This window comes from Panthera pardus, unplaced genomic scaffold, assembly GCF_024362965.1.
Source record: "Panthera pardus isolate Hobbes unplaced genomic scaffold, ASM2436296v1 HiC_scaffold_6, whole genome shotgun sequence".
NCBI lineage: Eukaryota > Metazoa > Chordata > Mammalia > Carnivora > Felidae > Panthera > Panthera pardus.
This window is the reverse complement of record NW_026526991.1, coordinates 126,710,039-126,734,501: the sequence shown is the minus strand read 5'-3', so window position 1 is coordinate 126,734,501 and position 24,463 is coordinate 126,710,039. Positions and strand designations below refer to the sequence as shown.

The 24,463-nt window shown below is 45.1% G+C and overlaps 1 protein-coding gene across 1 annotated transcript in view; it reads right to left on the bottom strand.

Moving 5' to 3' along the window:
- Positions 1–22,881, bottom strand: part of ITGA8 (integrin subunit alpha 8) — a 188,832-nt gene extending 165,951 nt beyond the window's left edge. Inside the window, exons 1-2 of the mRNA XM_019460684.2 lie at positions 22,461–22,881; positions 21,611–21,744 (exon numbers count right to left, since the gene is read on the bottom strand). Coding sequence (XP_019316229.2) covers positions 21,611–21,744; positions 22,461–22,666 — 340 coding nt within the window. The 5' untranslated portion in view covers positions 22,667–22,881. The remainder of the gene's footprint in view (positions 1–21,610; positions 21,745–22,460) is intronic.
- Between the last annotated feature and the right edge of the window lie 1,582 nt (positions 22,882–24,463).

Sequence of the window (24,463 nt, the reverse complement as noted above, 5' to 3'; positions counted from 1 at the left end):
ATTTTGGAAGGGCCATTTGGCAACACATACCAAAGTTTTAAATGTACATTTAAAAAAAAACTTTTTTTCATGTTTATTTTTTGAGAGAGACAGAGACAGAATGCGAGTGGGTCAGGGGCAGAGACAGAGGGAGACACAGAATCTGAAATGGGCTCCAGGCTCTGAGCTGTCAGCACAGAGCCCGACGCGGGGCTCAAACTCACAAACTATGAGATCATGACCTGAGCCGAAGTCGGACGCTCAACCGACTGAGCCACCCAGGCGCCCCTTAAATATACATTTTTTTAACCAAAGAATTCAACTTCCAGGATTTGGTTCAAAGGGAATAATTACATAGATGCTTTAAGATGCAAAAGTGAAGATAATTGCCATCCTGGTTGTGATAGAAAACTGGAACTTAAATATTTATACATAAGGGATTCAAACTGAAATTTCTGTCATCTATAAAACAGACCACTACCCAACTGTTAAAGTACATGTGACAGATTTGTATGCACTGATACAGAATAACGTCTACAAAATATATATACATTTTTTTGTGAGCTCTCCCAAGGCCTTAAGAAAGTAGACAAAGGTACAAGGACTTAATATAACAAACACTTCCATTCCCACCAGGCAGAATTGATGACTCGGCTCTTTCACATTTACAAACATTAAAGTATTCTTTAACATCCATCCCTAGTTCCATTGCCCTCTTTTTCTTCTCCAGAGGCATCCACCATCATGAAATTGATGTGTATACTCCTGGCCGTTTAAAAAAGAATGCCCACGAATCCTATAGGACAGCGGTCTGCAATTTGTTTTTCTTAAAGGTGATAAAATAAAATACTTCAGGTTTTTCACTCTCTCTGCTCCTGTAGCAGCAACAACCATAAACAGTGTGTAAAAGAATGGGCTTGGCTACGTCCCCATTAAACTTTACGGGCAGACACAGAAATTTGGAAAGGTACAGACCTTTCATGTGTCATTAAATGTTACTCTTTCACAAGATCTTCCCAAACCACTACAAAATGTAAAAGCTACTCTTAGCTTACTGGCCACACAAAAACAGAGAATGGGTCAGATTTAGTTGTAGTCTGACAACAGTTTGTTATTGAGTAGTTTGTGTGTTCCTTTTAACTGGAAAAAAAATGGTTCTGTACTGGCTGCATGATCCGTGGGTAGATAGATAGCTAGAAAATAGGTAGTAGGTTGGTAGATAGATAGGTAGATAACAATTATCTCATTCTTTTAAATCCTTGCCTGGTATTGTATCGCGCTCCATACCCAGCTCTATTTTTTTAGTTTAGGTTAGGTTAGGTTTCTAATTTTATTAATTTAATTTTATTTTACTTTTTAAGGTTTATTTATTATTGACAGACAGAGAGAGACAGAGCATAAGCATGGGAGGGGCAGACAGAGGGGGAGACACAGAATCCGAAGCAGGCTCCAGCCCGACACGGGGCTCCGACTCACAGACCACGAGATCATGACCTAAGCTGAAGTTGGACGCTTAACCGACTGAGCCACCCAGGCGCCTATTTTATTTTTATTTTTTATTTTATTTATTTTATTTTATTTTATTTTAAATTTTATTTTATTCTATTCTATTCTTTTTATTGTTTTTATATTTATTTTATTTTATTTTATTTTATTTTATTTTATTTTATTTTATTTTATTCTATTCTACTCTATTTTATTTTATTTTAGAGAGAGAGCAGAGAAGGGGCAGAAAGAGGGACAGAGAGAATCCCAAGCTTGATCCCATGAACCACAAGATCATGGAAGAGTACCTTTCCGGCACCAGCCTAGAGATGACATTGCTGGGTCATAGAGAGTCACCACATCCTCTTTACCAGCTTTCCCAGAGTAGCTACAACCCACAAGCACAGCAGCAGCACACAGGAGTAGGGCCATCAGCTCCTGTCATCGTAGGATTTTAAAGTTTTTGCCAATTCTGTTTTCACTGGCGTTTCCCTGTATTAGCAAGTTGATCATCTTTTTCTATTTATGGCCCCCATACTTTTTACCTCTGTGACTTTCCAGCTCACATCCTTTGTTCACTTTCTTGTCTGATTTATTTTATTGATTTGTAAGAAGTTGACATATATTCTGAGGATTGATTCTTTTCCTTACGTATATGTTGCAAATATCTTCTCCCAATTGTTACTAGTCTTTTAACTGTGCTTATGGGGCTGTTGTCCGTCTGGAATTTGTTTTTTCAACATGACATGGCAAAGTATTATTTATTTATTTATTTATCTTGCAACGTTTATTTATTTATTTTGAGAGCGAGACAGCGTGAGCAGAGGAGGGACAGAGGGAGAGAGACATAGAATCCAAAGCAGGCTCCAGGTTCTGAGCTGTTAGCACAGAGCCCAGCGCGGGGCTCAAACCCACGGACCACGGGATCATGACCTGAGCGGTTGTTGGACCCTTAACCAACACAGCCACCCAGGCGCCACCCCTCTTATTTATTTTCAGTAAGGCCAGTCGTCACCACACCAGCTGTAGAACAATCCATCTTTTTTCTTGGAGAGTTGTAATTCCATATTGCGGTGCTGAACTCCTGACATGATCTGGCCCCTGTCTGCCTTTCCAGCATCAGGTCCTTCAACTGCCCAGGCTCGGTGAGTCGCAGACACATCGACTTTCTGTCCCTTGAACATGCTCAGCTTTTGCTGTGTCTTCATTGCGTTTACTCTTCTCACTGCCACAGTTTTCCACAGGGCTGAGCACGATCTGAGATGATCTGATTTGTTGGTTGGCATGCTTCCTGTCTGTCTCCTTCAGAATATACGTAAATCCCATGAGTAGAACGTTCTCTGCTTCAAGTCTGTATTGCCCACTTTTAGGACAGTGCCTGACACACAGTATTCCCTGCATGAGTGTTTGTTGAATGAATGACCAAAGCCCCCATGTATTCGTTCAGAAGTTTGTCTAACATATTGTTTACTATGATCTCCCTTTCATTTAAAATATGATCTGGGTGATACTCTGGTTTCTCTTCAGATCACATAAAATATGATTTGGGTGGTGCTCCTGGCCGGCTCAGTGGGTAGATCAATGCAACTCTTGCTCTTGGGGTTGTGAGTTCGAGTCCCATGTTGGGTGTAGAGATTACTTTGAAAAATAAAATCTTTAAAAAATAAGATAAAATGTGATCTGGAAAAAAACAAAAACAAAAACAAAAAACATAAAGCCTGGGTGGCTCAGTCGGTTACGCGTCCAACTTTGGCTCAGGTCATGATCTCACAGCTCACGGGTTCCAGGTCCATCTCAGGCTCTGTGCTGACAGCTCAGACCCTGGAGCCTGCTTCGGATTCTGTGTCTCCCTCTCTTTCTGCCCCTCCCCATCTCTCTCAAAAAATGAATAAACATTAAAAAAAAAACAAAAAAACACCACCAAAAACCAGATTTGTAGGCCAACCTGGAACACTTAGATGGGTGGCAGTAATCAAGTTGATTTGGCCTGTCTTCCATTTCTGGGCTTTGAAGCCGACTTTCGTCAATCAGTAGCTTCAGTCTCTGGGCAATCTGGGTACAAATCCCAGTGGGTGGCAAGCCTACTAGCTTTTGGTTCCTTTTTCACGGGAGTATTCATTTCAGAGCAGGAGTGAGAGAGTGTAGAATATGGTGCACATGTGGGCTCCAAGCAGGTTTTTCTAATCTTTTAGCTTAGTCAAATGGGAGGAATTATAAAAAGTGAAGATAGGTCACCCAGGGGGAGACAGGAGCTGAAACCAACAGAGGTGCCGCGGAACATTCCGGTAGATGAGGGGATTTTTGAAAACTATTTATAGATAAGTCCTCGACCTCGTGCTGGAAGACAGTAAGCTTCCTTATGCCTTCAGTCACCACTTGGAGTGCACAGCCTTAGGGATTTTCTTAAAGCTGTTGCAGGAGCTGTCCAGACATTTCTAATCAGGAAGAGGGAAAAAGAAATCTTTAAACGTTTGTCTGTAATCTCCCATAATCAGCGTGTGCTGTAACAGTTTCATTCAAATTGAAACTACGTATCTGAGAACAGGGACTACTCCTTTGTAAGATTCAAAATAATATAGCTGTGGCAGGAGCACTCCTTGTCGCAAAGAAACAAATCCAAGAAAAAAACCTGTCCGGGAAAAGTAAACTTCCCAATGTATGATTCCTGATACCCTAAAACCACTATTAAAAAAAACATTAAAGGGGTGCCTGGGTGGCTCAGTCAGTTAGGTGTCTCTCTGGCTCAGGTCACGATCTCACGGTTTGAAAATCTGAGCCCCGCTCGGGCTCTGTGCTGACAACTCTCTCTGCTGCCCCTACCCCCTGCCGCCACAAAAAAACAAATAGACGTGCTTTTAAGCATGTTTAAAAAAAAAAAAAAAAAAAAAAAACAAAAAAAAACACATTAAAGAACACCTCTGTAGCTTTCATACTCTTGCTCATTTTATTGTGGTTTTTTAAGGGTTTGAGGAAATACCACATTCATTTTTCCATGTAATGTTCAAGAAATGTGTCATTCTTTTTTCCACCCAGTTTTATTGAGATAGAATTGCCATGCAGCACTGGAGAAGTTTAAGGTGTACAGCCTCGTGATTTGATCTACATAGATTGTGAAATGATTACAATAACACATTTAGGAAACATCCACCATCTCCTACACAGATACAAAAAAGAAAAAAAAAAATTTTTTTTCCCCTGATGGTGAGAAGTCTTAGGATCTACTCTCTTAACACCTTTCATGTATGCTATACAGCAGCGTGAGCCTTAGTCATCACTTAGAACATTCCATTCCCAGGCCTTGTTTATCTTACGACTAGAAGTTTGTACCTTCTGACGACCTTCGTCCAATTTCCCCCACCCCTGGTAACCACAAACCTGCTCTCTTTTTCTAATCTTGTTTTCTTTTAGAGTTCACGTGGAAGTGAGATTATACAGCATTCGTCTTTCTGTGTCTTAATTCACCTGGCATAACGCCCTCCAGTTCTAGCCACGTTGACACAGATGGCAAGGCTTTCCCCTTTTTAATGGTTGAATAATATTTCAATGCGTATATATACCGCATCTTTCTCCATTCATCCGCTGACAGACAGAAATGCATTATCCTGATTAAATGAATATTCTATACATTTATTTATAGACGTATACCATATATGTATACAATATACAAATAGGTGTCTATGCACACAGACATGCGCTGAACAGTTTTCCTGTCTTTATCGAGTAGATCAAATCTAAATGCCCTGCCCTCCACAGCGTAGTTCTGGAACCACACCTGATCTCCAGGTATGGCATTTCCTTCCATCCAGGTAACGTCCTCTCTGCTCCCTGTCGAGTCTCACTCCTAGACTTCATACATGATGTTTCTCTTGCAAAATCGTGTTCTTCCTTGTTTCCAACTAATCGAAATCACTTCCTTAAAAACCTGCTTTACCAAGAGTAAAGCGATGGTTACCAGGTGACGGGGGGACGGAGGAAAAGAATGATGGTGTTTAACAGCACAAACTTGTACTGAGTAGTAAACAGGCCACAGAGATCTAGTGCATGGTGGAATGAATATGATTAATATTACTTTTCTATAATGATGTAATGTGATATATATGCTTCAGTGGCAACCATATTACAATATATAAATGCATAAAATAACATGTTTTAAGTTTATGAATTTTATCATGACAAATTTATCAAATATAAGTAGGTAAATAAGCAAATAAATAAAATAATGAAGTGAATACAAATGGACCCCATGCATTACGTCTAAATAGTGAAATGATGCTCTTATGTGGATCCTGAGAAACTTAACAGAAGACCATGGGGGAGGGGAAGGAAAAAAGAGAAGTTAGGGAGGGAGCCAAACCATAAGAGACTCTTAAAAACTGAGAATAAACTGAGGGTTGATGGGGGGTGGGAGCGAGGGGAAAGGAGGTGATGGGCATGGAGGAGGGCACCTGTTGGGATGAGCACTGGGTATTGTATGGAAACCAATTTGACAATAAATTTCATATTAAAAAAAAAAACAAAATAAAAAATGAAACTAATATAAATAAATACATAAATAAATAAATAATGAAATGATATAAACCAAACTATTAAGTCAAATGTATCCGTCATAAAAAAATGCTTTAAAATGCAGCTTCAAAAACTCTTTCTTCTCAAATTGAAATTTTTTTCAGATTTTTGTTCTTAAAAATTCAAACAATATAAAGTAACAAAACTTGTATAAAGAATTACATAAGGGGCTTCAAAGTTAGTAAAAAAAAAAAAAAAAAAAAAAAAAGAATTACATAAGGTACTTAGAGGAAGGTCACTGGAATCTTACCCCTTGGACATAGTAGCTGTTAAGTTTGGTAAACCCCTCCAACCTTTTAGAATTTGAGAGGCTTCTGGCTCATTCCTCTAGTTTAAGCCATTTCTTTACTGGCACTCATGAGAGTTTTATTTTAAAAATCTTTTTAATGTTTATTTTTGAGAGAGAGAGAGAGATAGAGACACAGAGACAAAGAGAGCACGAGCAGGGGAGGGGCAGAGAGAGAGGGAGACACAGAATCCAAAGCAGGCTCCGGGCTCTGAGCTGTCAGCACAGAGCCTGGCGTGGGGCTCGAACCCACAAACCATGAGATCATGACCTGAGCAGAAATCAGACGCTTGAACGACTGAGCTGCCCAGCCGCCCCATGGAAGTTTTATTTTAAATTATTTTTTTTCATATCACTATTTAAATGCTTTGTTTCATACATATTATACAGTTTTCCTGATCTTGATGGGGATATACATCTTCTGCTACAATTATTTCCACATCTATATTGTCTTGCCAAGAATAAAGGTCGCATTTCCAAGTTCATGTTTTTCACAGCCAATAGTGCCTAGCCAGCGTTCTTTCGACTTTTGTTTCGTAATAATCTGAATGAGTTTTCTACATCATATAATATCGTTTGAAATGCTTTTCGTATGCAGGTTAACCCAGGTCACATGTAAGGTTTGTTCTGGAAATACATATGGAATTTTGGTGGTACGGTGCAAGTGATTTTGGGGGGGATATTCTGCTAATTCATGATGCAGCCAGGGGAACATCTCTCCAAAGGGACATGGTAGGCCATCTCTTTAATCTGGTAGACCAGATTAAAAACGAGAGAAAAGAAAACTTCCCTGGTAGGAAATGAAAGTCTGAAAGGCAGGGATGGACAGAGCAATTGTAGAGAGGCATCACCTCTGACCTCATCTGCTCCCACACACTCCACCGGTGTGCCCCGGCTGGAAGAGTCTTCTCTCGAAGCTCACCGGCCCCCTGGGACACACAGGTCACACAGGCACACCCACGCATGCACACACACACACACACACACACACACCCACACACACCTCTCTTCAGCTCTGGCCCTCTCCTGATACCCACAAATCCCCCTCCAGGCAGGGAAAGAAACCCTTCTTCTGCACACTTAAAGCCTTTACTTTTTGCTGTCACGTCACAGGACCATAGACTACCGCTGCCAGGCGTTGAGGCTCTCATCCACTGGACCTGAATATCGCAAGGTCAGAGACTACGTCTGTCTTGTTCGCCATTTACACCTAATAAAATGGTAGCCCCATGAACCAAGCCGGGAGCTTGGAGTGCATCCTTGGCAATCAGCAATCCTCCCAGATTCCATTCGCTAGTCAGTTCCTGTCCACTCTTCCTTCCGAAGCCCTCTCTCGAGTCCATCCATTTCTTTCTATCCCTCTTGCTACTTCCCTAATTGTGACCGCCGTTTCTTTTGGCTCGGTTTCTGCAACAGCTTCCTACTGGTTTCTCTTCCTCCAGGCTTGCCAGTTTTATGATTTTTTTCCTTTATGTTTATTCATTTTTGAGAGAGAGACAGAGTGTGAGTTGGGGAGGGGCAGGGAAAGAGGGAGACACAGAATCCGAAGCAGGCTCCAGGCTCTGAGCTGTCAGCACAGAGCCCGACGCGGGGCTCGCTGGAACCCACGAATGGTGAGATCGTGACCTGAGCAGATGTCAGACGCTTAACTGACTGAGCCCCCCGGGCGTCCCAAGGCTTGACACTTTTAAATTCATTCTCTATCCCGAAGCCGGAGATCTCATGCCACCCTTACCTTCCAGTCATCCCTTCATTCCCAACCACAATGATTTTCTTTGAGCTCCTTGAATGCCTGAGGCTTTCTCTCGGCTCTAGATTTTCTCACACTTGGAATAATTCCCTGGTCTCAAATGTCTTGGCCAAGAAACAGCTGGGGAGCTGACAAGTCTCAATATGGCTTATATGTCACCTTCGGATTGGCAGGAACACAGCATGCTTCTGTTTAGCGCCCAACAATTTATTTGCTTCAAGAAGTAATGAAAACCTCTCAGCATGGGAATCTCAGGAAGCAGATTAAATGACATAAATCTCTTCAATATGACCTCAAAGCAATGCTTTTAAATACAGGATATGATTGGGTTTCAGGATGAAGACTGCATAAACTGGCCTCCCAATAGCGTTTGAAAATGTATTTACACTAACTCCTGTCATATGCTTCCCTTTTCCTGGGGATCTCATCTCTGTGGCCAGAAGATGCAGTAAAAAGGATCCCAACCATTCATCTAACAAAATGTTTCACTCTCTGGTTAAAAAAAGAAAAAAAAATCACCATTCCTAATGTTACCTAAAATAGGCATTTCAGAAAGAACTCAAACCTTCTGTGTCTACAGTGTATTCTCACGGGAGATTAACACTTGGGATGGACTTGTTCCCTGGGAGATCTTAAATCCTATCCCAGAAGAGTACAACCATAACATAAGGTGAGCAGAGGCAAAAAAAAAAAAAAAAAGAAAAAATTTATTCCTGCCACCAGTAAATTCAGATTTATAAATCTGCACGGTCCCTGCGCACTGCCTGCGATTCAATCCTGTGACTTCACTGCTCGATTCATTCTGCCCCGGGGACTACTCTTCACCCTTCCTCCTTCTGCTAACCTGCTCCTGCTCCCTTCTCATCAGCCCATAACCTTGCTTCCCGGTTCACGGAGAAAACGCAAGACGTGAGAAAAGGTCATTGTCTTCATCCTGTCTCCAGACCCACCAAGCTCCTCTCAGTGGTGCCCTTGTTGTGCTGCTGTCCTGTCCCCGAGGAAGAGCTGCCCCTGTCCCCTCCGTCTAAGAGTCCCCACCCACCCCTTTACATCCTTTCCGGATTTTGTTCCTACAGGTCCCCTTCCAGCGTCTTTCAGTCGCTTTCAGTTGCTTCCCTCTCAACAGGATGATTCCTATTAGACTGCAAACACGCAGTAGTATCTTCTCAACAACTCCATTTCCCTGAGCCCATTTATAGTGAAGGTCCCGGGCCCCTGCTGTCCGGGTGGGTCCTCTCCTCTTGTCTCTCCCCACCTCCACGGCAACCCCTTTTGTTCCACAGCAATAACTTCCCGTTCTCCCTTTACTCCACCTCACAGGACTTGCTTCACTGGCTTCATGACTTCTTCTGCCTCCGTGGCTCTCCTGGTCAATCCCTCCAATATTTCTCCAAATGTCAAGGCGCCCCACGACTCAGTCTCAACCTTGATCTCCCCCCTTCTGTTCCCTTCCCTTCTCTCTTGGTTGTACTTTGCTTCCCCCTTCTCCGGCCACACTCACGCCCCAAGGCACGGTCCTAATACCGTCCACACACTCATGGCTTCCCAATCTCAGTCTCCAAGCCTTGTGCTTGAGCTCCAGCTTTCTTCATTTGCCCTCCCACGTGACCTCACCCGGATGTCCAATAAGCAGTTCACACGTCACCTGTCTGGATTCGACTCCTGATTATTTTTCCCCAAGACTTGCTCCTTCCCCCACTGTTCCCTGTCTCTGTCCTGTTCCCCTATGACTCAGGTCAAAATTCTCTCTTTCTTCCACACCTTGCTTCCGATCCATAATGAAATTCTACCGCCTGTGCTTTCAAATGAATCCCAGACCCAACCATTTTTCAACCCCAACTGCTGTCACCAAACCCCATTCTCCTTCCGCTCTTGCTTGCCTACTGTCTGTTAACCTGATCCTTGGGGAAACATAATTCAAATTATCTTACTTGTCTACTCAAAACCACCAGGGGCTGCCCATCACTCCTTGAATAAAATCCAAAGCCTTGACCCTGGCCTTTCAGTTATTATGTAATCTTTCCTCTACTGGGCTCTCTGGCTTCATTTTCTGTCACTCTTTCCCCTGACTTGGGTCCAGCTCAGTGCCCTTTATCTATCTCCCAAGGATACTCTCATCTCCAGACTTCAGCAATGACTTTACTGTAGGCTGGAACACCACCCGACCCTCCATACTTGGTTCCCTCCGTCACTTAATTACTTTAGGTCCTTGTTCTGATATTCCACCTCCTCAATAAAAGTCTAACCACCTGTGGTAAGCAAAATACTAGACGCCCAAAGTGTCTATACCTTAAACCTCCCCCCCCCCCCCCGCCCCCAAACCTGTGAATATTTTAGGTTGCCTGGCAAAGGGAATTAAGGCTGCAGATGGAATTAAGGTTGCTAGGGAGCTGAATTTGAGATAGATTATCCTGGATTATCCAGACCGATGTCATATAAAGGGTACTTGAGAGTGGAAGAGGGAAGCAGGAAAGGAGAACCAGAGACTTGAGAGCACAATGACTCAGCCTGACATTGCTGGTTTTGAAAACCGACGAGGGCTGTGAATCAAGGAACGTGGGCAGTCTCTGGAAACCGGAAATAGGTTCTGCCCGCAGACCGTCCCGCAGGAACACAGCCCTGCCAGCGCGTTGATTTGAGCCCAGTGGGATCTAGTTTCCACTTTGGCCTCCAAAACCATAAGATAATCAGTTTGTGTTGTTTGAAGCCACCAAGTGTATGGTAATTTGTTACAGCGGCACCAGGAAACTAATACCCGCCCAATCAAAAATAGATACACGGGTGGGGACACACTGCTCTCTGTCACCTTGGCCTTACCTTTCTTTTTCTGTCACTGGCTGTGCACCATAAACCCCACAAGAGTAAGGAAGGCCTTGGGCTCTGTTCATGGCCACACTTCGACTCTTTAGACTGGTGTCTGCTTACGGAAAGCTACTAACCCTGTTCTAGTCACTGAAATTTGATTTTATTGCCTGCTAACATGAAGCTTCACTTTCGATTCCACTGTTGTCTTAAGATAATATTTTTAGAAGTAAAGGTGGGTTAAAATGAACCGCAGGGCACCTGGGTGGCTCACTTGGTTAACCATCCAACTTCAGCTCAGGTCACGATCTCACAGGCGGAGAGTTCAAGCCCCAGGTCAGGCTCTGAGCTGATTAGCTCAGAGCCTGGAGCCTGCTTCATTCCGTGTCTCCCTCTCTCTCCCTGCCCCTCGTCCACTTGGATGCAGGTACGCTCTCGCGTGCTCTCTCTCTCTCTCAAAAATAAATTAATATTAAAAAGTGAACTGAAGTGTGCTTTGAGGGGGGAAAAGACGTTGATTTTACAGCACGTGTCCCAAGAAGGCTGACTGAAAGGATGAAGGGCATTCGGTCTTCCCAGACAACATTTGTGGTAGAGAATGGAGTCCAGGCAGATCAGGTTAAGGACTGATTTTTGGTAGAAAGTTTTACTCAAATCCCTGCTGACAGAAACACCTTCATTTCCTTGCCATTTATGTGCTCTCTACCGGAAGTGTGAGGGTTGGGACTGCAGCCCCAAAGAGCTATGCCATTTCAGTGCCCCCCAAAAATATGTCCTACAAAATATGTCCATTAGGGATAGAAGAAAAATCAGTTTCAATCACAGTTTTCAAAGCCAACCTCTTTTACTACATTTCTTATCCTACCTGGTATTCTTCTACAGGTTGTAGATACAATTTTGCTAGGTGCGGATAAAAAAAAAAAAGCGTGAAGTAAGTTGGCATGGCCAACCTCCGGAGCATGCTTTGGCCTACCAAATGTGAGGAGAAGTGGTGAATGTCCATTCCGGGCAGAAGCTTTAACAGTGTGCAACGCTCTACCTGCCTTTTATAGCTGGAGTGATCTTGAAAGCGCTCATCAATAAGGAACCTCCATTAGCCTGCATCCTTCGTAAGAACCTCCTTACCACCTTACATTAAACGTACAAGGGCGCCTGGGTGGCTCAGTCTCTTAAGCGTCCCGCTCTTGGTTTCGGCTCAGGTCACGACTTCACAGTTTCCTGAGTTTGAGTCCCGCACCCGGCTGTCCGCTTCCAGTGCGGAACCTGCTTGGGATTCTCTCTCCCCCTTTCTCTCCGCCCCTCCCCTACTCATGTTGTCTCTGTCGCTCTCAAAATAAATAAATAAACTTTAAAAAATAAACACACAGTGTGAGCAAGCGATGCACCTGGGTTGCCTGAAGCCAGAGATTTGGAGTCATTCGTCACTACAGTAATTCCTGGGTACGCTTTGGCCTAAGACACGTGAAGATCAATAGTGACCAACCAATAAACGTTCTACCTATGCATCCCGTGGGTTTCCCTAGTTCATGAATTCTCGGTGCCATTCCTAGGAGAACGTGCACGGACAGTCTCACAGAGGCTTCGATTTTACGTGTCAACTTGCCCAGCTCAGGGGGTGTCCAGATATTTGACCAAACATTATTTCTGGATATGTCTGTGAGGGTGTTTCCACATGAAATTAGCATTTGAACTGGTAGGTTCTGTACAATGGTGCACCCACCATAGAAGGGTGCAGCCCCTTCTATGTGTCAGACCATCAAGTCCACGTTCCTGATGATTCAGGGACAACTTGAAAATGAAAACAGGCGATACAACTCCATCTTCTTATTTTTACACGTATAAGGGTTACTGAACACATCCTTAGTCTTCAGTATTTGTAAATGGAAACACCCATGGGGCGCCTGGGTGGCTCTGTCGGTTGGGTGTCCAACTCAGGTCGTGATCTCACGGTTCGTGAGCTCGAGTCCCTCATCAGGCTCTGTGCTGACAGCTCAGAGCCTGGAGCCTGCTTCTGATTCTGGGTCTCCCTCTCTCTCTCTGACCCTCCCCCGTTCATGTTCTGTCTCTTTCTGTCTCAAAAATAAAAAAACGTTAAAAAATTTTTTTTTTAAATGTAAACACCGATAGAAATAGTACATTTTTAAACTACTCTACCATCTACACTCAATTTTCAAAATACTTCAGTGAACTCAACAATTTCACTTAGAAATTTTTGCGTGCTTAATTTTACTAGTTTTCCTGATCATAAATAAACACCTGTTCATAGTTTTGAAAATGAGGTAAAAATGCATTAAAAAAAGAAGAAGAAGGAAAAAAGGGGCACCTGGGTGGCTCAGTTGGTTAAGCATCCGGCTCTTGATTTCAGTGCAGGTCATGATCTTATGGTTCGTGAGATGGAGCCCTGTGGTGGGCTCTGTGCTAAGAGTATGGAGCCTGCTTGGGATTCTCTCTTTCTCTCCCTCCCTCCCCTACTCGTGCTCTCCCTCTCTCTCAAAATAAATAAATAAACTTAAAAAAATGAAAAAAGAAGAAAAAACTTTGGTTTTAATCCCACTTTCCGAGGACAACCTCTCAACGTATACCCATTTTTCTTCTCTTCAACATGTCTAGATACAATTTTGAATTTTATGGTTTTCACCTGGCATTAAAACAAAACCATTTTCCCATATTAATACCGATTCTTGGTAGACTTCATGTTTTATGATTATAATACTTAATTGTACGATCATGCCACAATTTACTTGACCACCCAGATCGAGGATGTTTGAAGACATTATATTTTAGTGTTTGTACCTCCTTTCTCCTAAAAAACAATGGGCAGCAACTTCGCAATTAATGTCTAAAGTCTATTTCCCACTGGGAATGGTAGGAAGGGAGAAGCCAAAAGTACCAGAAAGTCATTACGGGGAGAGAAGGTGCTCTGGATGGTCAGGGACACCAGGGTGTGGGTCCAGGGTGAGTAGGGACATGGGTGTGTATGTAACACACGTTTGAGAGACACCCTGTGCTGTGCTGTATTGTGAATGGAGCCATAACCTGACCAGTGGGAGCGGGTTCACCCGGCTACACCTGGGGCCAGTGCTCTGCATGAAGGTGGGCTATGCGAGGTTCCTGCATAAACCTATTCCTGTAGCAATGGTGTGTGCCTTTCCAATCTCCACACATCCTGGAAACCTGGGCAGACGGGTACAGAGGCTTCTGCAACATCATACACAAATCTGCGTCCTTATGTCAGATATCTAAGGTAAAGAATAAAACTGAACTAATATTCTTATGTATATGCCCGGCAGGGTACTTACGCGGACTGTGAAAACTACAGGAAATGTTTGAGGTGGGGTCTCCTTAGCCTAATGAAACCAGTGAGGGGTCCCATGCCTGACTTTCAATAAGGATAAGAAAATTACACAAGCATGATGCTTCACTGCAAAGATTTCTTCTTACTCAGCATGTTTTCATTGACAGTGCTCTTACCAAACATACTCTGAACATGTAATCCTTTAAATTGCTTTTAACGTTTATTTATTTTTTAGAGACAGAGAGAGACAGAGCACGAGCTGGGCAGGGGGAGAGACAGAGAGAGGGGGACACAGCAGGCTCCAGGCTCCGAGCTGTCAGCACAGAGCCCAACGTGGGGCTCGAACCCACAAACTGTGAGATCATGACCTGAGCCAGCGTCACATACATGTTTAACTGACTGAGCCACCCAGGTGCCCCTGAATATATAATCCTTTACTTAAAGAATACTAAAGAAGGTCCTACATGATGATTGGACCAATGGTCCCCCCTTATTTGCAGGCAGTGGCCTAAGCTCTTCAACGATAATGTGTGTCCTTATACTGCCGGTTATTAGTTCCAATGGTCCAGGAACTTAAAGACCACATGCTCATAGCAATGGTCACAAAACCAAACTGCATCTCCACATCGAATATACAACTCTCTGGCATTCTCCATAAAGATTTTCTTTTTCGTTTCCAAACAGTCAGATCCACTCTTGGTAATGGATCATTCTCTGGGTTTTGACAAAAACACATCAGCCACGTACCCACTGCCACAATCAAGGCGTAGAAAGTTCCACCGTGCGTCGACCCCCTACCCACCAAACTCGCTTGTTCTGCGCCTCCGGGGAGTCAACACCTCCTTTCCAACCCCAATGCCTGGCATTTTTACAAAGACTTGTTTTGTAATCTATGCCTTGTTTCTACGGAAAACAATTAAAAGGCGAGATGATCACTTTTACCAATGTTTATGGATCTAGAAAATTTGGCAGACCTTTGGGGCCATATGCTAAATACCAACGGTTCAGCAACTGGACTCTGCAGAACTGAGATTCAGCTCTGTTTCTTCCAAACTGGTGTGGGAAGTGCCTGGCTCACGTCCAACAAAATAACACCAGTGTATTAGGTAGACTATATCTAGAGTAAATCACCTATTGGTGAATTGCGATTTTCTTACGTACCTTAACTACCCATAACAGAATTAAAATTATGTTTAATCTATTTTTGGATTTCATTATATAGGTGCACCTTGCTTGATGCCTTCAATGTGTTTTTGCTAAGGATATACTTAAACCGAATTTTGAAAATTAAATATTATTTTCTTTTTTTTTTTCAACATTTTTTATTTATTTTTGGGACAGAGAGAGACAGAGCATGAACGGGGGAGGGGCAGAGAGAGAGGGAGACACAGAATCGGAAACAGGCTCCAGGCTCCGAGCCATCAGCCCAGAGCCTGACGCGGGGCTCGAACTCACGGACCGCGAGATCGTGACCTGGCTGAAGTCGGACGCTTAACCGACTGCGCCACCCAGGCGCCCCTTAAATATTATTTTCTAAGTGAGTGCTTTTAGTGGGATCAATGATAAGTCTCCTATCTATCTTCCTCGAAAATCCCCATTTGTGTATCCCTTATTTGTGTAATCCCTATTGGCGTCAGTCAGGGCACATCTGATCTGAGCTTTTCTCAGAATATCGGCGACGCTCTTTATTCACACTTGCATAAGCTATGGGGCTCTCTATACACAACAGCTAAAGTCTGAAGGCACACATCTCATCCAGTCACCTTAAGGGTCCAGGTGCTTTTGTCTGCTTTCAGAATAATTTTAAGACAATTTCCTACCTTTCTCCCAGAACGCTGCAGCTACTACACAGGCTATTCCTGCCAAAAGCCTGGAAGCCTGTTCCATCACGCAGACTTCTGGCTTCTTGAAAAGAATTTTGCAGATCAGGCAACAACAGGCACCTAATGTTCATACGACTCAACTAGCCGTGGAGCAGATCTGTTTCCCATTTCTAGTTGGAGTTTCAAGGACTTCCTTTTTCTAATTGCTTCCTCGGTTGCTATGTGCTGTGGGGACCACAGCCTCCTGCCTTCTCGTATCAGGACTCGGGTGCGTTCTGTCGTCTGAGAGTCTGAGCCAATTGGGACAAGGGAAGGTGGTTGCATCTGTCAAGGGCCGTGTGTCAGGCATGGTAGCCATCACGAGCTGCTCCCAGAATAAGTAAACCATCCAGCAAAACCACCCTCAACGATTCCGTGGGATCCACACTGCATGTATATGTACATGTACGTTTCTGGTTAGCAAAACTTATACTAATTATGGCATGATTAATTCTTAATGGAGGTCACGTTGAAGCTGCCTCCTCCCCTTTTCCACTTGCAGTTGAACTTCCCAAAGCCCAGATTTCTGCCGTCCGTGAGTTCTGTCACATTGGTGTTATTTCCTCTGTCATTTACTTGATAGCTCCGACCTCCGTTTTTCTTCTCTTTGTTCCTGAACAAAACCTGATTTCTTTCTGAGGGAGCTGGGAAAAGCCAGACTTATGCGACCAATATGTTTCCCAACCCCTCCCATGAGAGCGGGCACACCCAATATTATCAAAAAGCAACCCCTGTACCAGTCACAGCGCCAGATGCTTGAAGCTGCTTCTTATTGCGGGCTCACTTAACACAAAATAAAACAGACCCCCAACACAAAGGCTTCCTTCCGGTCCCCAAGCTAAAACACAACTCCCACGAAAAGTCGTACCATTTCAGAGCTTTGACATAATCCTAGCCAAACCGTCTTCCATTTCAAGGTTTTGTTTTGTTGTTGTTGTTTAAACACAAAGATACTAGATAAAGGCCAGGCAAATTCTGGTACTTTTTCTCAGAGGATTCCGAGTCTCAGTGGCACCCCCCACCTCTTCCTGTTCCTTCTTTCGGTGGGTCCCTAATTGCCAGTGGTTCCCAGCTGCATTGCCTCCCCGTTATTCTTAGCGATACCGATGACCCTGATGGGTAATTAGCTCATGCCATTATCTTTCTGCTCAAAATGTCTCACTTGTGTATTTAATTAGATATTTGCACACCGTGCCTGTGCTACTATTGTTGCAATTTGCCCATCATTCCAAAGATGAGGCTCCACTGACTCTATTTCACTCTTTCCCCTTTTGGGGGCAGGAAGGCTGAAACGTAGCAGCTTTATTTACCGCACACATGGGCTTAGAAACCGCCGGAAAGAGAACTAACGAACCTGGGAGTCGATTTAGAAAGGATGAAACACGAATTTGGCAGATGCGATGTTTTAAATTGTTTGAGGCACGGGGCACAGGTTAGGGAGTTTCTGAGGCAGAAGTGAAAGAGATCAATTTGGTGATGGGGGAATTTTAGTCCAGTGAAGTAAGAGGGAAAGACAGAAGGGAGATGAGAGAAGTGCTTTTCTGCAGCTCCTTGATTTTATACAGAGCAGGAAAATTATCTACTCTTTGCACTTTGCCCCTCCCCCACTGCCATATGCTTCCCTAAGGTTTCCTTTCTCCGTACTTGAAAGGACCACAGATTTTAATAGTATTCATGCATTTGAAGTGTGAGGCTATTCCTGGCTTCCTGTTTGTGAATTTATGGTGAGGAGGAATTTTTAAAATCCAATAAGATATGGTAATATCCAGTCTTTATATGATGAGGTAAAAATAAAATAAACGATTATTTAATGAAAAAAAAAAATAATCACATGAACTAAATGGAAGTTGAAAAAAGAAAAAAGGCAGTTGACCTTACATAAACTGAAGTTCAAGATCACAACCAGATCCAGGGACTGAATTACAGGCCAGTCTCCTTCAATGACTAAGCTGAGTTTAGTTGGTTACCACTGTGAACACGAAATTGTAGACACCCCAGGGGCCTGCGCACGTTGAAGCAATGTCATTAAAAGGTCAAATTCACTTAGAACACCTTGAATTCAGATGTAACAGTAAAAGCAGACCCAGAGCTAACACACAGGGGGAGTCAGGACTATCTTTTCAGAGGAATATTTGCAATATAATCTGTATTTCTGCCTGAGACATCACACTAGTTCGTGAACGGCAGCTTCAGCACTCAGAGCCACTACTATGTCAAGCAGAGGAATTTTCTTCCTCTGTTGGGAAAACCGTACATTGCCGTCAATGGGCAGAGAGTAAGACAGGAGGCAGGTGACTGGGGACAGTGAGGGGACACAGCCCGCTGTGGGGAGCTCTGGCAAACCAGGGGCATGTACGACCCATCATTCCTGTGGAGACAAAGACTCCTCTGACCTCCGCTTTCCGCAACCCCCGACGCAAACCGCTTTTCCCTTCCAGATCCTCTCTAGAAGATCATTTTAATCGCAATTTGTGAGGGTAACTGCGGGGCGAGGGAATGGAACGGGGCGGGGAGCAAGCCATGTCTCAGCTCCACAGGATTGGACCCTGAATTTGCACCCTATCAGGACCAGGCTTCTCCCTTTCCTGGAAGGAAGGCAGGGTGAAGAGGCAGGCTCTATAGCAGGCAGACCTCTTTTCCAACCGTGCACCCACCGTTTACCACGGTGTGGCCTTGTGTGTATCTTTTTTTAACACGTTTGAGGTCAATTTCCTTATTCATAAAACGCATGTTATGGATTAGAAATAAGTGGTATACAGTAGGTGATCAATACATGTAAGGCATGTGGGAACACTGACAGCCAGACGCCCGAGTCAGCAGCCCCTTTGTTTCTGCCTTTCATCCTTGCTTCCAAGATCACACTCTGCACAACGAACAGAGGCTTGAACTGGAAATAGCTACACTGACTCCCGGCGCCCCTCCTCTCTTTCCCTGCTTTCCGGCAAATGGCAGCCACTGGCACTTCCGTCGTCTGGGGCACCTGGATAAGAAACCGGTAGAAATGAGGTGTCCTGTGCTTGCTAGCACCCACTCAGTAGCCAAGGTCAAGCCGGGCTGGGGTTCCCAGATTCCTTTTGCCCCACCGTTCCCAGGCCATTCCCAACAGCAACCAAGGTTCCTAGGCCCACAGTACCCCCTGATGGCTAACACGGGGAACTTTTTTTACTCAAAGGCTCTTCTCTCAGGGCGATTCGCCCAAGCTTTCACAGATCACTGCTTTGTTCATTCCATCACAGACCATTCATTTCTCACAAACGTGTGGTTGCCTAAGCTGTTTTTGTTCTTCACTTTTTGCTCAATGATTTCAGAAACGTCTATCTCCCTCCTTCCTTTTTTACCCCTTATCTTACTCCTTTTACGAGTCCTCAAATCATTGCGGTTATGGTTGCTAAGTATAATTGTAGGATAAGGACATCTGTCTGTCAAAAAAAAAAACACCCTAAGAAACCTCCATTCATTTAGAAGTAAACTACGACATAGCGGAGAACCACAAGCATTAATCTCTAAAGCCCTTTGAGATATCCAGAAGACTTCCTCAGAAGTTGCACAGAACATGCCATTCACCCCTGGCTCTTTCTCCAAGTAACACTGATCTTTGCTCGGCATCCTTACCATTTTTCTATTTACTTAATTGCTAAAATTATACTAGTTTGTCCCCTACTGTTTCATTGCAAACACAATTCGGCTCCAATAAGGGTTAAGTGCATTCCTGTGGGCTATTCTGGAAACCAAAGCACAGTCTTTCAGCATTAGTTCTCTATGGGAAAGTGAATTCAAATCTCCAAGCAGTTGCTTGAGGAGGAACTTTTGGAAAATCTACCTATTGTAATTCAACACTGGAAATTTGGGGCTGGGAGTGTTCAGTTTTTAAAAATTCATACTGATGTCTGTATTCTCTGGTTTTCATCTATTGAACCATGACATCTACTGGGATTAGCACTTAGAAAGGTATTCAGATGTGACTTATCCGGGCAGACATCGGTTCTTCTTTTATCAAAGGAAAAATATACTAACCAGATCCTGATTTGGTATGTTATGGGAATGTTCTAGAAGGTTACAAAATTCATGTCCATGACTATAGATTGCTTCTCGGCAAAAAGGCATTAACATATCTTAAAGTATAAATATTTATTTCCCTTAACTTAAATTCAAATAACACGAATGCTTTGTCTTTATTTATCAAGGCTTAAGTTTTAAAGACTTTGAAAAATACAAATGATTTTGATATGGATTATTAAAAATGCCATTAATTTGATGCTTAATTCTTCTGAATGAGGAAATTTATTCTCAAGCTGGAGGTCAGTAATCAGAAGCATCTAAAATCCCAATCAAACAACTAATTGTTTTATAATTACAAATTAACATCAAGTGGCTTAATTTTTCTAATTTCTAATAAATTTAAAAGTCAAAGCTTGTAAAAATTGGGATGAAATAACTGAGTTATGGTGACTGAGCTATTGTAACTATATATAGATACATATGAAAGACATAATTTGAAAATGCTTTTATAAAATATTTTCCTTATTTGGTCATAATTCAAGGTAAGCCTTGCATACAATTTTTTCTTTGAAATGATTTCCATATTGAAAGAATTGAAATTATTTTCTCTTTTAAAAAAATGCAAATCGGTTAAAAACAGGTAAATACCACCCATCCAGTTTCATTAAATGCTGTGAAGATGAATTTTCTACATACATTCTAAATGCACTCTAATGTAACAATAACGAAAAATGAGGTCATAAAATAGTTGTGTGGTATTTTATAGCAAAAGGTATTTTAAGTGGTTGATCATCCAAGAACATTATTTGAGTCCACATTTTTCTGAAGAGAGATATTTGGTTTGTGATAATGTATACCTTTTGAATTCATAGAGTTTTAGAGGTACAAATGAAAACATCCAGTGTTAATGCTTTTGAAAGCATTACGTTTAAATTATTTTCTCAGGACCCAAAGAGAAAACACCAGAGGAAACAGAACCAGCCTGAATTGTTTAAAATGTATTTGCCCTTTAATTAAATAAGAAACATCTGTCTAGGGATTTTGGAAATGAATGTAATCCATCCACACTCTGCCTGTACTAGTTTGCATCCAATGTCCAATATTTTGAAAGAAAATTCTTTCTTTCTGTAAAGAATTAAACAGCAACATGGAGCGATGTCTGGGTCTATAGCAGCTGAGTCTTGCCTCCGGAGTCTGGGCACTGGAAACGCTAAGGATCTGTCTTTTCCCAGATCTGTCCTTGGGAAGCAACCAAATTCTCTCCATAATCAAGATTAGGGTGGAACGCTTGTATGTCTTCAAAGCATCCGCTCACCCTGAAACTGCTCATCTTGGGGCAGTAAGGAAACAGAAGTTACTAGGACATATCCAAATACTCAAGGTCAAAATACCAAGGTTCCCTGTCTGGGGTTCACCGTTCATTTTCCTCCCCTTCACTCAGGCTCGAGTGGAGGGACCTGGACAGCCCACAACACCAACTCATCAGACGGGCCGCATGAGGAGAAACAAAGTGGGGGAGTTAACTCCAGGACGGCTCTGGTTCTTTGAAACGAGGACCCACGTTGAGAAGGACAAAGATCACTTACTGGTGTTGTCAAACGGGATCTGCTTGCACTGTGCAGACCCCTCGGCGGGCCAGGGACAGTAATAGACCGCTCCCCCTTCCACGATGTCTGGCTGGCTGGTGTTGGCTTTGGGCGCCCCCACCAAGACACTCGCTCTGCGAAAGGGTTGGAGAAAATCACTCCTTGGGAATCATGAGAGCGTGCGCGTCTGATGCAGTCTCCGTAGCCGCGTGCTCGCCGAGACTAGGGGCGGGGGCGGGGAATTGGGGGTAGAAACGTATCTCTGATGGAGACCGACTGTCAAACTTGATTTCCCGTTGGAAACCTACGGGCGCCGGAAACCTGGTTTTGAAGAGGGTGCAAATAGTCCCAATTCTTCTCTAGGTGGAGCTGTGTATGCAGTGAGATGAGAGAAGGGGAAAAAATAGCAAAGGGCAGAGCCCAGCCGCTTGCAGCAGACCGCACTTGCGCCCAGACGCTTAATTGTTACAGGCTACGCATAAACAGACTTGGATCTGTTCGGTCCCGTTTTCCCCTTTGTACGAGGCTCGGGTCTTTGCTCGAGTCCTGGGAGCCACCCCCCTCCCCCCCGCCCCGGACCTGCGTGTTCTACACAAGAGGCACATCATTAATTTAAAGTGGCACATCATTAATTCAAAGTTCACAAGGCACATCTAGCATGGAAGGGGGGTGGACAAGTGGCGGGGAGCCCGAGGGGACCCCAAGTGCGCAGCGGGACGGAATCTCAGGAACCTCCCTCCATCGGGCTGTGGGCACAGGCGCGGGTCCCCCGGGGCAGAGGGCCAGGGACCCAACCTGTGGCCGGACTCGCCCCCCCTTTGCGCAAAACTCCCCGCGCGGGGCGACTTACGTGCGAGCTGCAGGTATGTGGAAGTCCACCGCGTAGCCGAAGTAGCTGCCCTCGGGGCCGCTGTACACGGTGAGCTTGTCCACGTCCAAGTTGAACGCCTGCGAGGCGGGGGTCCGCAGCACGCCCAGCGCGGCCGAGAGGCACCAGAGGGGCGCGAGCCACTGCGCCCGGCCGTCCCGGGGACCGCGGCGGGCCCGGGCAGACATCGCCCTCCGCCCCGGCGGATGCTCACCCGGGGAGCGGGAGCCCAGGAAGCCGGCGCTGCACCTTAGCGGGCGGCGACGGGCGGCGCTCCCCCGATGCTCGCGTCCCGGGTCGGTGCGCGCGGCGCGTCCGCGGTGACAGCCCCGGGCGCTCCGCCGCGCGTCCTCTGCGGTCTGCTCCCCGCCTGCTCCCCGGCCGGCTCGGGGGCTGGCCGACAGGGGATGCCGTCCCTCCTCTGGCAGCGGGCGGGGGGCCCGGCGCGCTCGCGGCGCCTCCTAGCGGCGGCTCCGCGGGCTGCGGGGGCCGGAGCGGGTGACTCCCGGCCGCCCGCGCCCCTGCTGGAGGCCGGCGCCAGGCGCCTGCTTCGGCCGCCCGGCTGTCCCCCCCGCAGTCGCATCTCAAGGAAGCCCTGAATCTCGCACATACCAATTCGGGCCATTGCTTTTGGAAGCTACGCGCCCCCCCCACCCCCCGCCCCGCCAACCACACGCGCATAGGACGAGAGTATGCTCCAGCTTCTCCCAAATGGAATAATGTGAAAGCCTCCCCCACCCCCCCCCCACCCCCCCCACCCCCCCCCCGCAGCGAGATAAAGCCAGGCGAGTCTCTGCACCGCCTCTGCAGCCTGATGACCCCTCAGGGTCCATGCGTGTTCATCTGTGGCTGAGGGTTTAAATCCAGCAATACTCTCCTCCACCTCCACCCTATCCCCCCCCCCCCCCCCCCCCCCCCCCGCCTGCGGAGGTTAGCTAGAAAACAAAACCTCGAGGCTTTATTTAGGTCTTAGGGCATGTAAATGACTTGGTACTAAATCTTCGGTGACCCGGTGTAATTGTGATCAAGAGTAACAAAGTCAGAAATGTTCGAATTTAAAATATACCCTGGGGTGGAGGAGGATAAAAGGTAATAGACTGGAAACTGCAGGAATTCAAACTTCAGTTCCAAAGCAGGGACATTATTGATCTCTTTCTGTGCCCTCGGTCTGGGGGAGGGAATGAAGAATGAGTAGGTGAAGAGGGAGAAGAGAGAAACGTGGTATAGACCCACACCACACACTCTTATGGGGAAGCAGGGCTAAGGCGCCAACAGAGCGATTAAGCGTTAACCTGGGTGGGGCTGGGGCTAGACAGCAAGGAGAGGTGAGCAGTTTCCAAAGAATTTGAAGGTGGTTTGGTGGCAGATGTAGACTTGGGCTGCAATTGGAATAGGAGGCTCGGATTTAGGCAGCGTGGGCTGAGACCTTGAGGAAAAGTGTTAGCAACACCAGGCTGGGAGGAAACTGTTGTGTAAGGGATAGAATAAGAGAGGATTGGGGAGTGTCAGGAAATAAGGATGGATCTCCGGAGACAGAGGATCTTAGAAACAAGAACATTTACTGAGCCTAAGAGAGCCAGTTCTAGAGCAGAGGCATGACATACCCACAGGGATTCAAAACATTTCCTGGCAGGGAGGTGTGGGGGAGGGGGCGGGACGGGGGCGGAGGGGCGTGGCCGTTGTTAGAAGGCAAGGAAAGCCAAGAAGCTCTTGCCCAGATGTTAACAGGGGACGAGGACCTGGACCTGATTAAAGAAAGAAGGGAAGGAAGGCCACCGTGCTAATGAGAAGGGAAAAGGTCAGAGATTAGTGGCAGAATGAAAGTGAAGGAGAGTCGAAGGTGAGTCCGAAAGTGTCCACTTAGAAGAGAAGACTACAAACTGTAGCAATGGGCAAAGAGAGGATGGGGGTCACGTGGTGCGTCAAGGCTGCCTTTGTTGAATCTGAGTTACAGGCGTGGGAGCCCCCAGAGGCTCTGGAAGCGT